At 39.2% G+C, this 15,898-nt stretch overlaps 1 protein-coding gene across 1 annotated transcript; it reads left to right on the forward strand.

The window, feature by feature from the left end:
- Nucleotides 1–721: 721 nt before the first annotated feature.
- Nucleotides 722–8,692, forward strand: LOC125178455 (zinc finger Y-chromosomal protein-like; the record flags this gene model as incomplete). Its single annotated transcript, XM_047882195.1, is given in 4 exon segments — nt 722–745; nt 1,000–1,118; nt 2,178–2,312; nt 8,153–8,692. Coding segments are annotated over 2 exon segments (552 nt in total), but the record flags the coding sequence as incomplete, so codon positions are not given.
- Between the last annotated feature and the right edge of the window lie 7,206 nt (nt 8,693–15,898).

The following is a 15,898-nucleotide window of genomic DNA, read 5'->3' on the forward strand; positions in this document are numbered from 1 at the left end:
CCATAACTACCTAATTGTCACATTTCAGGTTCAGGTAATATCCTGAAATTATATGTGTTGTGGATGTACACTGGCATGGCCTAATATATTTTATGGTGCCTGGCTTCAATAAAATAAGCCAATAAATTACATTATACATTTTTTGCTTGATATTCATACATAATTTGTTCATTATACAGCTAGGATATTTCCATCAATAGTGAATGGTGTTAATTTTTCTTTGCAGTATTAGGGACCCTTGGGGCAACTCCATTATGGATCTTTTTTTGCTGGATTCAATACCACAAATTACTAGATACCACCATCCTTTCTAAATTGTCACCTTGCTCATTCTGTTTTTATTTACTAAAGCATATAAACCTTCTAACTTAGCTGCCTTATTATACTGGCCATATCATTACCAGTAGCACCTGCAGATCATAAATTTTCATTATATATCTGCTGAATCTATTCTTGCTTTATTATGTCCAATTGTGTAAATTAGTGATAATCCCTCACACTATTTCAATTCTTCAGTTTCCATAATCCTTTCAGTGTTCTTTTCATCGCTGTCAACATAATAGGTAGATTAAAAATTTCAACATCAGTAATTCATAATTATCATCACATTTGGTGATGGTGCCAATTACCAAAAAATGCAGTGTTGTGCTGCACCAACTCTCTGGTGCTGCAGTCAGGAGTGGCAGATGCCCTGAGCAGAGCCTCACTCCAGCATCTCCTGGTGGCAGCAAAGTCAAGTCTGAAGGTAAGCCAGATTCCATGTGCCTCACTAATCAGTTTCTATTGTGCCGAGGAGGAAATGGGGCTATGTGAATTTATCTGATTTAATTTTCATCTATGTTTCTTTCATGAGAGCCTAAATATAAAATTTGATAACATTTTGTGGCAATAAGGGGATCACTTTCTTCTGAGTGAGATTAATATTTTGTCTAAATTCATTGTGAGATAACTTGCTCCATAACCCAGTGGCACCAGTACACCAATGAACTTATTTTACAGCCTTGGAACATGACTCTCCACAAGTTGTCGAAGCTTCTGTTAATTCCATTAAGAAGGAGCTTGAAGATGAAACTGAAGAAGTTTCTATCAAGGAGGAATCATTTTTATATGGAAGTGAGGTAGGTGGAGTTGATATGCTTATAAATTTTGGTCAAAGCTTGTGAAATTACTGAATAGATTTTCATGAAAAAATTAGCAGAACAGCATTTCCGTAATCAAGTCAGGCATCAGAATACAAATTTAAATTGAGTATCAAGTCTGGAATATTAAGCAATAATAATAAAGGTAAGAAGTACACTCATCTTGATCAAGTTTGCTAATTGCTATGCTAAACCTAAACTCAAAAATTTTTCCCATAGTTTCCTACAGTTAATAATGATAAAGTGATTATATGTGAATAGATGGTTTCTGCCTCCTATTTACAGGAACTATATAAAACTATCCAAATTTCCTTCAAATTTTCCTCTTTTTCAATGAATAAATTTGAATGACACACAGAATTCCAAAGAATGGAACTGGGGAACAAGCATGTGAATTTTTTTAGCTCAAGTAATGCAACGTGAAAAAAAATTGCTTACAACATTAATTAATACTAATTTTGATTCAACAAAAACTTACTATAAGTGTGCACTTGCTTCTGAAATTTCCACTTATGTTATTTATCTATTTTATTTTGAAAACTGGCAAGTGCAGTATTTGCATTATGAAGCATGGACATAAGAAATCCATTTATAGCAGGTAATTTATGATGTACTGTTAAGAAAATAGGAACTTGCTGAGAATTCAATTAGGAGTTCTATATTATATAAAAATTATATATAATATAGAACTATACATTATATTGTTTCGCATGAAATGCACACATCATTGCCAGCCACATCAACATTGTCCTCCACTTCTCCCCAGAATGTCACAAGAGTCACATACCATATCTTTCCTTGTAAAATGCTCACATCACTGCAGCCACATCAACATTGTCCTCCCCTTCTCCCCAGAATGTCACAAGAGTCTCATACCATATCTTTCCTTGTAAAATTTACACATCACTGCAGCCACATCAACATTGTCCTCCCCTTCTCCCCAGAATGTCACAAGAGTCACATACGGTACCATATCTTTCCTTGTAAAATTTACACATCACTGCAGCCACATCAACATTGTCCTCCACTTCTCCCCAGTCTTGTTCAACTGAACATCTAAGCCCAGCACCTGCATCCTCTTCTTGTGTGCCGTGCAAGACGGAAGCTCAAGTTGAGGCTCATGATGCCCTACCAAACTCCTCACAGAACATTTCTGCTTTGATGTTGAATCAGGTATTTATATTTAAAGATGCAGGTTCAGCTTTCCTAATTTAAATTATGCGATTTTTTCCTGATCTTATTAGAATTACCAATTTTTTGTGTTACTGTTGGCATTTAAGTATAAAATAGTCTAGTTAATTAATTTTGGTAGTGAAAATGTAAAGAGATATAAGTTTCCTTATGCATTTAATTCTGCTAGTGAAATCTAATGATTTTCGATCAAAGAAATAGATAGCCCTATTATTGATTTCTTCTAAGCAAGGATCAAATCTTTGAACAATATATCTAGTTCTTGCAGTCTATGAAGACTAGGAAATGCACCTGAACCTATTACAATAAATGTAATATCCTCACATCTGAGATCACATCCAGGGAAGGATAAAATTGGTAATAATCAACACTGCACAGCATGGGACAGAGATACTATATTGCTTGGGTTCACAATATTAGTTTTCTATTCTGAAGTTGTCTATAGTCTGCTTGGGTGAATCAAGTTCTCATACATATAGCAGAAAGAGTATTTCTTCACATGGCCTTTGATTGCCAGCAGTGAGGAAACTGAAATATTCATATAATATTGAGAATTAAGGAAATGAAATCCAATCTTTATGTCAAAATATAAAGATTATGTTTAGCCCAGTAATTCTGAAAATATTTTTTATTATATAAAACAGCAGGGTTGTTGTTATTTTGGCCTTGGTCCATGTGTTATACTTTCTGGTTGGTTTTCCTCGTCAGCTACCTGTAACAAATTCATAGGAGACAGATGACGCACTGACATATTGTACTTGATTAAAGTAATAGCAATCAGTATGTACACATAAGATATAAATACGCTGTCCAACAAGGATGGGAGCTTAGAGTCAACAACCTTAATACATATAATAACTAGTTCCTAGTAAGCTGGAGACCACAATACAGTTGCAACCATAATGTCAGGATACTCGCTATTTTGTCATAACAACTGATTCCCTACACCAGGGAAGGCTGAAGACAATGCATAACCAGAGCTGGGTCTCTTCAACGAGTTGGCAGTAGCTGCTTGTGTTGAAAATGTTGATTCTGTTTTTATAATTGCTTTGGAGAATGCAGTGATCAGAACAAAGCTGTGCCAGCTTCTGTCATGTAGATCTGGGATTGAAAGATCTGATTTGTTCATTGTTCAGAGTAAAGGAAGCAAGCCTCTGGGAATTATTGGTGCGTGGTATGAGTCAATGGCATTGTTGATGTAATAGCCCATCCTGGTAGTGGCAACTAGTTTAGCGAGAGTGCTAGGTCAGCTTTTCAGGGCACTAGCGCCACAGGCAGTTAACAACCATCAGTGGCCCGCTAATCTGCAAAAACCATTTGCACAACACAATACCCTGGGCAAGCCAGGTCAACATTTATCAACCATAAATGGTTGAATGGCAGAGTTAGCTAAGAGCTGAGCTTCTAAAAGAACTTGTCCTGAGTAGGACTTGAACTTGGGCTGCAGGGTGCAAGAGACCGTCTCTATCCATTGTAGCTCTGGTCAATGTTTTTGGTGTGGAGCCTGTTGCTGGCTGTTTTAAGGGTAACACTGGTAATGTTGATTGGTAGTACTGGCTGAATTTCATTGATGTATTTAGTTTTTAGACTGTGTTTCATGTTGCAGGGTTGGTGATTAGTTCATGTGACTTGATGGCAGGTCTGTTATTGATGAGAAAATTGCTGTAAGTAGGAAACATTGCATTTTACAATCAAAATGATAATATTGTGTTGTTTAATGTGTGTTGTGTGGCATTTTGAAACGCTTGAAGCCGAGTGATGTTGGTTGATGGTAAAATGATCATATCTCAGATTGGGCAGGTGTAGTCAATTATGGAACAACAAATAGTTTAGTAGGTATGTAGTCCTTGGTGTAGTTAGACCTTGTTTTGCCCACACAATGTTCGTGAGATGAATTTTAGTATGTTGTGAATTGATGACTGTATCTCTGAAGAAGTCCTCTCCAGCCCAGCAAAAATCATCCACGTGGATGCAGATGATGCCTGACAGCAAACCCTCCTTGAAGTAAAAGAACAGTGCACTGTCCAAGCTGCACATCACCATACCCATTTGTTAAAGTACTTTCTTTTCTCTGAAGTACCACGCGCGTGCTGCATCACAAAGACCGTAAACCGTTTTCTTCAGCTTCCACAAGAAGCCCTTATCAAATTCCTTTGGTAGTCGAACATAGATATTACGGTCAATTTTCTCGCCTTGCAAGAAAGCTGCTTTAACATCAAATGAGTTACAGATCCAGCCATGTGCGGCGATAACAGTTAGGGCTACTCAGAGCGAATCTCTAGCACACGTAGGTGAATCAGTTCTCACATTTTCAAGGTCCTCTTCGAATCCCCGGGCAACAAGTCTCGCTTTGATGATAGTATGACCATCCTTTTCCTTCTTTGTGATAACCCAACGAACAGAGAGAGATGGCTGTCTAATATTTTCAACCTCTTCAAACACTTCAAACAATTATTGTACTCTGCTTCCTTGGCTTGTCAAGTTTGTGAATCACACACTGTAATGAGAGTCTCTGCCACCGTACGCCATTTTTCAACTTGTCGGCACAAGTCGACCCAATCCACCTCACCATTATCACGTCTGATGTTGTAGCAGCTGTCATATATTCCACCTGCCTTACCAGCTCGACTGAGAACAGTAGCGGAAAATTTATCCCCTCCGTGCTTTGGCCAACATTCAATTTTCTGGCCAATTTTTGGCTTGCAGGCACTACTACGAGTAGGAGTAATGTAGCCATCAATGACTTCGTTTCGTCGAGCTGGTTGCTGTTGCGCAATATCATCGTCATCCGAATCGTAGTCCACTGTAGCAGTATCACTGTGAGTGCGTTCCTGGCATGCTTCAGGAGCCGATTGTGCAGCTCTGAGATCAGCTGGCAAGGTTGGAATGGAGTGTTGGCAGGTTCCTTGTACTGAAGTCTGCAGGTGTGTACTCTCACGTAAGATCCACCATGCTTCACCAATACTTGTTTATCGTTTTTTCCGACGACAACGCCAGGCCCGTGCCATCTATCACTGTATCTCCATTAACCAGATCATCCACGTCCGATGTTCGTTCTTGATGCAGCAAGGCTCTCCTTAACTTTTCGCAGGACTCGTTCTTCAAGAAATCCACCCGAGCGGCGTGCATGGCATTTAGATTATCGGCAACCATTTTGTATGGTGTCCGGTTTTCAAGAGAAGGGAGCCTTCCGTCATACACGCTGGGAAAAGAAGGGTTCGTTCCAAAAACCAGCTGGTTTGGCGAATATCCATGACAGTTCTGCAATGCATTCCGGGCAGAGATAGCCCAGGACAAAGCTACACTTAGTTCACATTGAGTGTCATCGAGAATCTTCTGCACGCTAAGGCCCAATATATAATTGAGACGCTCGCAAACTCCATTACTCCATGGAGCCTCGGCAGCAGTGCATACCAACTTTATGGCGAAACTATCGGCAACTCCACGCATCTCATCATTGTTGAATTCTCCATTGTCGGATAGAAATTGCTTTGGGGCACCAAATAAGGAAATCCAGTCAGTAAAAAGGCATTTGATGATTGTTTCAGCCTTCTTGTCATGGATCAATATAGCACGACAAAAACGTGTAGCTAAGTCCACGAGCACCAAGAAATATGTACCAATTTTCCACGCCTTCAAATCCATAGCTACCGTTTCACCGTTTCATTAAAGGTCTTTGCCATGGACAGGGCAACAACAGGTCTTGGACGCTGTTTCTTGTATTTAATACAAGTTTCACAGTTCTGCGTCACATTGTCGACGCACTTCAAGAGTGCAGGGTCTCCCTGTTCCGCGTCAATCAGCAACCTCTTCAATTTTTCCGCTGATGGGTGAGCAAATTGCCTATGTAGCTTCAAATCAACCTTACTTTTGTCATGCGAGTCAACGTCGTTCAATAAAATGTACTCAATTCGTGTCTGCGAAGGAGGAGAGCAGATGGGTAGAGTGTAGTGACCCATAGTGGTAGAACCAAGTTTCACATGTTTATCAAAAACATTCGCGGTGTCGTCATTCAAATTAATCACCATTCCAGCTCTCTTCATGGATGACCTACTCAGCAGCAGAGGAATGTTAGAATCGACAACATCAGTCTTCACTTTCACAGCCTTGCCGGCCAACACGCTTGGGAGTGTGACGCACCGTGTGGCTTTCTTGCGTTGACCGTCCCCAAAGCGATAAACTGAAGTACTAATCTCGGTTCTGATTGATTTTTGATCAGGATCTGTAAGAGTTTCCATATAACACCGTAACCACTGTTCACCACACACAGTCTTTGAGCAACCCGAGTCCAAAAGAACTTTTCAATAGTTTCACCTAAGAGACTGTCCATTTTCACATCCGATGCATCACAGCGGCCATTTGAGTTAATCTCTACTTCTTCATCGTGTTCGTCGTAGTAGGGCTGGTCGCAATCATCACCGTAGAGCACTGAAGAAGTTTGACGCTCAAAAGTATGAGGACAGTCTTTGGCCCAATGTATTCGAGAATAACAAATGGCACAAACTGAAACTGATCCGTCAGGATTAAGCGGGTTATATCTACTGCAGGTAGAACTGTTACTTCGTGTAGGAATTGACGAGTCTTGGCGTTGGCGGTAACTAGCAGCACCTCGGTATGTAGGCCGCATACCATACCTCCTTGACCGACCACGTGCGCGACTACTACCGCCATACAGAGCTTCATTCTCAAGAACAGGCTCGACTTTCACGATTTCAGGAGAACCTGCAGCTTCACCTGTTAATAAATGGCCACTTTCGGCGAAGAGTTTCTTCAATGTTGCTCGCATGTCTTCAAAGGGCATCTTTGGTGTAGTAGACAGTGCAAGCTGGAAATGTACATCACTCAGACCACAACTCTTGAGCAGCCTACATGCAATTACTGCATCGGGTAGTACAACCTTACATTCTTTAAGTTTGTGATGCCGTAGATCAAACTCACTTAGGTATTCGTCTATGGAACACTCTTTAGAACGGCGGTAGTTTTCAAAGGCCAAGTAAGTGTTGAAGCATTTCCAATTTTCATCTTGCTCAAATACACGGTCTAATTTATCCAACAACTTTTTCATACCATCTTCTCCTTTAATTTCATTCACTAAAAGCTCCGATGAAGCATTCCGGGCTCTGCCGGTCAATGACAAATGAACAGCAATGGCGTGTTTACTCTTGTCTAAATCCGTCAAAATAGTCCACAGCTCCACATCCTTTTTCCACTGATCTTCTTTAAACACAGGAGGAACATTAGTAGTAACGGCTCTCGCTGAAGCCATTTCGCACGCTCTGCTGCCAATTGTTAATAGCACACGCTCACAAGATGCTCACCCTATCATGGTTCACGCTAGACTGCTGTCCCCAACAGCATTGCCGCCAACTTGCGTCACGTTACAGCCAGCCCACGCCACGTAGGCTACCGGCGTTCCCCGAACCAATCAGAGCGCAGCACAAAGCCATCTCACGACCAAACAAGTGTGACGTCACAACCACTCGGCAACACCAGCAGACCAATCAGATATTAACATGTTGTTCAATTCTGAGCGTTTGCTGTTGTGGTTTTGTGTTGGGGGATGAAAATGAATATTGCATCAACGGTTAGGCATAGTATATATGGGTTGTGTTCAAGCAGGTATTCAACTTGAGACCAGGTAATTGTTACTAACTTATTTGCTCACACAAAGTATTAATGCTGAGCAATGCTTGCAGGAACCACAAAAGATGGGGTAAAAATCACTAAATTTGTAACATATTTGTTATAATGTGGTAAGTCCACAGTTTGATGTGGCTGTTATTAATATGGTAGATGGTTTTACTCTGTATTTTTATCATTAGTTTGGTGAAGGTGGCTCAGCACTGGCATCAGGAGTTGCTGCTGGTGGCGCTGATGTCTCTGGGGCGTCCAGCTCAAAGCAACACATCGGGCTTGGGCGTTCCCAGCGTGGATTGGTGCCTGCAGGTGCAGGCAAACTGCAGCAGCACCTTGATCTGGAACATCCTGCTTCAGGACCCCGCAGCTGCTCTGATTGCATCTCTAGTTCAGAGGGTGGACTAAAGCAGCACAATAATGCAATACATTCGATAGGCAAATCACTACAGCTCTATCACTGTGAACAATCGCATGCCACAAGAAAACCACTGCAAGAGCATATTAAATGCAAACAGCTGTGCGGAAGTAAACACCAATGCCAGTTTTGTTCGAATTCATATACCACAGAAGCTGATCTCAAAAAACATATTTTATTGCAGCATCCTCGCAGACATGCACAGAAATACTCTCGGAGTAAATATGCTGATGGTTGTAAAGAATTCAAGCAAAAGCATCGCCATTCTAAGTCTTCATCACTGAACAAGTTTTGCTGCACCAAGTGTGATTATGCTGGTGCCACAAAACAGTGCCTGAAAAATCATCAACTTTACAAGCATTCAACAGAAAAACCTTTCAAGTGCTCTGTGTGTGATTATGCTTGTGCCATTAAAGCAGACATGAAAAGACATTTTCTTCGCAAACATTCAACAGAAAAGCCTATTCAGTGTCCGGAGTGTGATTATACTTGCACCACTAACAAGTACTTGAAAAATCATCAACTTTACAAGCATTCAACAGAAAAACCTTTCAAGTGCTCTGTGTGTGATTATGCTTGTGCCATTAAAGCAGACATGAAAATACATTTTCTTCGCAAACATTCAACAGAAAAACTTATTCAGTGTCCGGAGTGTGATTATACTTGCACCACAAACATGTACCTAAAAAATCATTTGCTCAGCAAGCATTCAACAAAAAAAACAGTCAAGTGCCCTGAGTGTGATTATACTTGCACCACGAAAGGTGTCTTGAAAAATCATACTCTTCACAAACATTCAGGAAAGGAAATTTTTCAGTGCTCCGAGTGTGATTACGCTTGTGCCTATAAAGAGCACATGAAAAGACATTTTCTTTGCAAGCATTCAACAGAAAAACCTTTTCATTGTTTGGAGTGTGAGTATGCTTGCTCCACAAAAGATGGCTTGAAACTACATTTTCTTCACAAGCATTCTGCAGAAAAACCTGTTCATTGCTCTAAGTGTGACTATTCTTGCAAAACAAAAGGTATGTTGCAAAGTCATTTTCTTAACAAACATTCCACTGACAAACCTATTCAGTGCCCTGAATGTGACTATGCTTGCACCACAAAAGTGTCCTTGAAACGCCATATGCTTAACAAGCATTCAACAGAAAAACCATTCAAGTGCGCCTCTTGTGATTATGCTTGTGCCACAAAATGGCATATGAAAAGACATCATCTTAGCAAGCATTCAACAGAAAAAGCCACTTCAATACTCCAAGTGTGATATGTGTCACTAATGCATCATTTAAAAGCAGCTACTCCCTTGGCTATCAGAAATCAATACAGTGACCCAAGTGTGAAGATGCATGTGGATGTAGTAAGCTTGATACAATTAATACTCAAATGCAGAACATTAATTTTTTTTGATAAGAGGACCATGCTACATCGAATATAGGTAGTTCTTCACTCTAAAAACAACCCACGTGTATTTAAGGTATAAAAAAACTTGGCAAATTATTTATATATTACTAGGCCCTCAAACTTGTACTGTAGTCATTCATGACCTATTATAATGCAATGAAATAGAAAAAAATGAAGACCAAATATTTCCTCAATATTAAAGTCAATTTTTTATTTTTTAAACTTCTGTATAAATTCTTGGACACTTTTTCAGTTATTCTTTTCACATCATTGCTAGAGAAATTTTTTGTTACTTTATGGACTGTAACTTTAACATCAATTTTAAGTCTGGTGTTAATTTAATTTGTATACTGTATTTTCTCAAAGTGAAATATGAAAATAACCCACATGAGTTTGGAAAAAACTGTTTTTTATAATTATATTTAGACACAGTATGTTTAAAAACTTCATGTTTGATGTTATTTTTGACATAAATCAACTCAAAAGTCCATAAAACCAGTTTTAAAAATATTACTCATTACTAAAAGCTTACAGTCAAGTGTGTGAAATAGGGGCAGCGAAGTCCATAGAAGAGTTGTTCGCCATGAAGCCTTCTGGGGGCTGGAAGCCGTTGATGTAGTGAGAGAAGATAAGTAAAGCTCGTCGAGAAAACTCACGATGGCTTTGGTTCATTGAATTTCACATCTTTTTTGGTGTAAACATTTGTTTTAGGTTCCTGTTGGCAGATTTTACTGAATAATATTAGTTGATGCTAAACTAGCTCTAAAATAGTGATGTCGTAAGTTTAAAGATGAGAGAGTACATTTTTGTATGTGGTGCATTTCCAGAACAAGTCTTGTTCGTGCATCATCATCAATTTGCTCTGACTTTTACTGCTTATGGATTAATTCCTTTAGTTTGGTATTTTCCTGTTGAAACACAAAGTAACCCACTCATATGGCGGATGTTATACCACTAAAACAAGGCGGTATAATCCTACTCAACCACCAGATGGCCGGGAGCGAGCTTATTACCAACCCGTTTAATCGAGCGGCTGTCGTCTTGCTGCGCTCACGTCCAACGCATCTGTTGACGATACAGGGTCATCGTTTTTTGGGTCGTATTTTGTCGCTGAAATCTTGCTCTTGCAGCAGCTTAACCTGGTGTACATAACAGCTCAACCTGGCGTACGAGGCTGGTCAACCTCATGGTTGAACTAGTATAAGGTTGACCTATGAGAAGCTAGTTTTAGCGGATGTAATTTGTTGTTCGCCTGTGACGTCACTGAGATCAGTGACGTCACGGACATTAACCAATCACCAAAATGCAATCAAACCAGTCAACCAATCCGTCATAGGAATGAAGGGATTGTTTACGTTTCTCGATCTCAGAGACGTAACAAGAAAGCTGAACTGAAAGACTGAATTCCTCGTGAGTCAACCTTATATAGTTCAACCATGGCTCAACCTGCTGTACGTATCATATTCAACCGGCGTACGTAGCAACTTAACTTGATGTGTTTAACTTGAAGACGTATGGTTTTGTGACTACGTTTTAATTTAGTAGAAAACACAGTATAAATTCTCCTAAGTGCCCCCATAAGTCGTTGCCGACAATATGTAGAATTAATGATTTTATGATTAATATGTGTTCTGGCCATATGCATTTCTGTATGTGCAGAGTACGGATAGATTAAGTATATATATTAAAAGGAGGCTTAATGGTGTTTTTTTTTTATCCACGAGTGTTTGTGATACTCCTGTGGCAATGAAATATATTTTTTTGCTTTAACGAATAAGAAAATTATAAATAAAACTTATATCCAGGTTTTCATTTTCACTTGTATAAAAGTGGAGATCATGCTATCCTGTGCAAACATGCGTTTCACTATATCTGTTCCAATGTTCCTGTATTCCAAGGTTACAATCTGTATGCACTAATTGCGAGCCTTATTCAGACAGCCTTTGTTATCTCGTACTTCCTTCTAGTACAACTCCCGGCACGTAGGTTTCGTTAGTCAATTGGCGGTCCTTGCGTCTCAGGCTCATCGTTAGCGTGGCTTTTCTAAAGTGAAAATTCTACGGTCGGCAAATCGTGTCGCGGTTGGAGTGGAAGAACAGTGCAAAGTTTTACTTCGAAGAATTTTTTTATTTCTTAAACGAATGAGACGATATCTGTCCGAAATTTACAAAAAGAAATAGTTCGTCCTCATCTCTGAAACATTTCACTTCCCGTTTTCTTTAATTTAAGAGATTTCTATGAAAGACGCTATTCGTCATGACTGAGGGAAATTCGATGAAAATACACACAGTTAAGTAATTTTTTATGTAAAAACACAATTCCCTTATGAATTAGAGTTTTAAAAATATCATTTACATATTTTGATTCTAGTATATCAATTATTGAGAGAGTTTTGGATTGATAACTGATTTGAAAACCTAGAAAATGATGCACTCTCTTTAATATGACGTCATCTGACGTCAGTAGGGTTGATTATTTATTTATCAACCAACACAATGGAGTTGTTCAATCATACAATCACAAGATATCGCACGGTTCTCTGCGGTTAAAAAATGCCAGCATATTATTACATAATTGTTGGGTAACCTCGCGCGTAACTCGGTCAGATCAATCAAGCCATCAGCACTACGGTGTGGAAGCCGTGCTCAGTCCACGTATCAGCAAGTTTCTTATCTCGACCGTGCAGTCTATGTAAAAAGATATTTGTCGCTGCAAGAATTTTCAGACTACGGGCGGTTCTCAGGAGACCGATGAATGACCAGCGGTCAGCTATAGCTACCGTCACTGATACATAAGTCGCCATTCAGCAGCTACTGCATATGCCTCGGCGATCGCCAATAAAATCCGTAAAATACTGGTCAGAATAACGATTAATAGAATAAAATAGAAAGGTTGAAATTACCACGTAAAATTAAAGAAGCATTTTCGATCGCGCTAGAAAGATGTGTTTCAATTTTGTTTACGGAATAGATCGTTTCTTGTGAAGACCGGCGACATAAGTACTGTACTCAGGCAGCGTTGCCAGATGGTATATTTCTATACCAGATTTCACAAATCTGGTATTTTCAAAAGGTGTCTGGTATGAATATTTTAGATCTGGTATATTTGCCTAAATCTGGTATTTTTCTGGTATTTTCTAACTTGCTGCAAATTTACTGCATTAAGTTCCACCTCTGAAGTTTGAACTTCCTCCAGCATAGGCATGGATTATATAGATTACCTTCAGAGCGGCGCGACTAGAGGTTTCACGCCATTTTTGGAACAGCAAGTTTTCCGCTTGATGAAATAACCACAATCTAATTGTTAACATTAAACAAAAGTGCTTAGTGCAATATAAGCATGAGAGTGATGATCCTTGATTGATTACTGACCAGTGATGATATGGCCTAGGACGAGTGAGGTTGTCGAACCGATCTCGCGACGCAAGCTCCACCCTTTTTGTTTGGTGGTTTTGAATTCTAGAGTGCCACTTGAATTCTGGGGTGCCATTCAATATTTCACTGATCTCGAAAATCATCATGTAACTGGCTGCATCCTGCATCACTTGTGTACTTTGACCTGTCTGAAGCTGTCTCCAATGCATTCCTGGAACGAATGTTTTCACAAGTCACCTATGTGAAAAACAAGCAACGAAGTAAAATTTCAACTAAGGTGCTGGAGTCCCTTATTCAGAGCAAAAGCTATCTGCTCAGCCGCAACAAGTGAAAGTGATCAAACCCGAAATGTTAGATTCAATATGCAAGCATGTACAAAAAAAACAAAAGGAAGATGACCGGTTTCCGTGGCTTGCTCACGTTGTGCGAAGAGGAAGAAGTGCCACACTGTCAGATAAAAAAGGAAGAAGTGACAATGTAATCAAACACAGGAAAAGGAAAGTGCCAAAATGTTCCAAACAGAGGGAAAAAATATAACGTGTTCAATTAATCTAATTATCGCCAAGCCAGATAAATACACAGTAGGTACATAAGATGAATTTTCTTTTCGAACCAACGTTTCTGATGAATAGTTTCATTAAATGTGGAGGTATTAGTCGATTTTTGAACATTAGAATTTCTGGTATATTTCTGGTATTTTGAGCTAGGCAATCTGGTATTCTCGCCAAGAAAAAACCTGGCAACACTGCTGTACCGACGGGGATGCAGTTAGTGCCGTTGGCGGTAGTGGTCGTTATCTATATTCCTGAATCTTAGTTTCAAAAGGATTCAAGCATACTTCTTATTAGAAGAAAACGTTGTTGAAAAATTGCTTTTGAGGTAGCCGCAGGATGCCGTTGTGTCTCTTGGTAATTTTGACTATACGACGAAGAGACTAGGTGAACTATAATCTTACATATTCCATTTTTCACAAGGAATAGGCGTTAGACCATGCCTGGATTGCTGAATAGACAACATTTCAAGACTGAAGGAATGCTCCAACTTTAGTTATTATTACTTACAAAAAATGTCGTCTAAGAAAAATTCACTTCATGAATATCGCTTTATATTTTCTGGCATATGGCAACGGCAGCTATTCAATACAAATTCGAACTAATAACAATTCGCAACATTTCTTTCTCCGTTCCACAATTGTTGTGAGATTCATTTGCTGTTCTTCGACATTTATAAAACTTGTTCTATCCTACGATTTGTGATCATCATGATTAATTGATTCCCTTTTTTTCACAACCAAGGTTCGTTTTACATTCAATGCTCAATTTATGCAATCCTAGTCGTGGTTAAAATGACATATTTCTTGCCATTTCTAAAAGCATAGTGGCAAACTAGAGACTTTTTAGAATCAGTTCATTATTAATTACCTCGTCTACTCAACATTTAAATCGTTTATCACGTACGATGATGCTGGGATCCAAGATACTTACTGGTATACTTATAGTACTCCAAATGAACTTGACTACCTTTTACATATTTAATATCTGCAATGAATTCTGTTATCAATGACATGTAACGTTGCTGTTTATCGGTTTTTAGAGGGGTTTGTTTATGAAATGCAAGAGACAAAAGGTTTGTGATCGGTAAAAATAGTTACGTACTTTCCTTCAATTAGCGGTTTGAAATGAATGACAGCAAGGTAACACGCAAGTAACTCTCGGTCGAAAGTTGAAAACTTACGTTGTGCCTCTGACATTTTCATTGAAAAGAAACCAATTTTTACGGGCTCTGAGTTGAGCATTTGGTGCAGTGCGGCTCCCACAGCGTAACTAGAGCTGTCGGTGACAAGTTGATAATGGGTCACTGAAGCATAAGAATAAGCAAGAGGTTTAACATTCGCAAGTGCCGTCTTAATATCAACAGAAGCAGATTGTTCGTCATTAGAAAGAGAAAATGATTTGGAGTTCGGGTTTAGCTTCATTAATTCAGTTAAGGGGTTCACCAATTTAAACATAACATAACATAATGATGTCGGCGCTGAAATGTAGGCCTGATGTGGCCTGTCGCCGATTCTTTTCCTTTTCGTGCCTTGTTCATAGATCTAAATTCGTGTCATTTGACCGGATCTTTTCATGACTGGCGATAGTTTGAAGTAGCCACTAGACTTCCACCGGGTTCGATAAGGATATAGGCATTTCAAATCTGAACATATGTTTTTCCATAGCTTTATCTAGTCTGTTCTTGAACGCGTTCATACTTGGAGCTCCAACCAGTGTTGCCAGGTTTTTTCTCGGCGAGAATACCAGATTGCCTAGCTCAAAATACCAGAAATATACCAGAAATTCTATTGTTCGAAAACTGACTAATACCTACCTAGAAATTTAATGAAATTATTCATCAGAAAAATTTGTTATAAAAAGAAAAAAAATATTTTATGTACTGTACATTTATCTAGCTTGACGATAATTAGCCAAATTGAACACGTTATATTTTTCCCTCTGTTTGGAACATTTTGACTCTTTTCTTTTCCTGTGTTTGATTACATTGTCACTTTTTCCTTTTTATAACAGTGTCTCACTTCTCCCCCTTCGCTCAACATAAGCAAGCCAGCCACGGAAACAGGTCATCTTCCTTTTGCTTATTTTCGTACATGCTTGCATATTGCATTAATCTAACATTTCGGGTTTGATCACTTGTTGCGGCTGAGCAGATACCTCTTGGTCCAAATAACGGACTCCAGTACC

Source organism: Hyalella azteca, unplaced genomic scaffold (assembly GCF_000764305.2).
Source record: "Hyalella azteca isolate HAZT.00-mixed unplaced genomic scaffold, Hazt_2.0.2 contig9870, whole genome shotgun sequence".
Taxonomy (NCBI): domain Eukaryota; kingdom Metazoa; phylum Arthropoda; class Malacostraca; order Amphipoda; family Hyalellidae; genus Hyalella; species Hyalella azteca.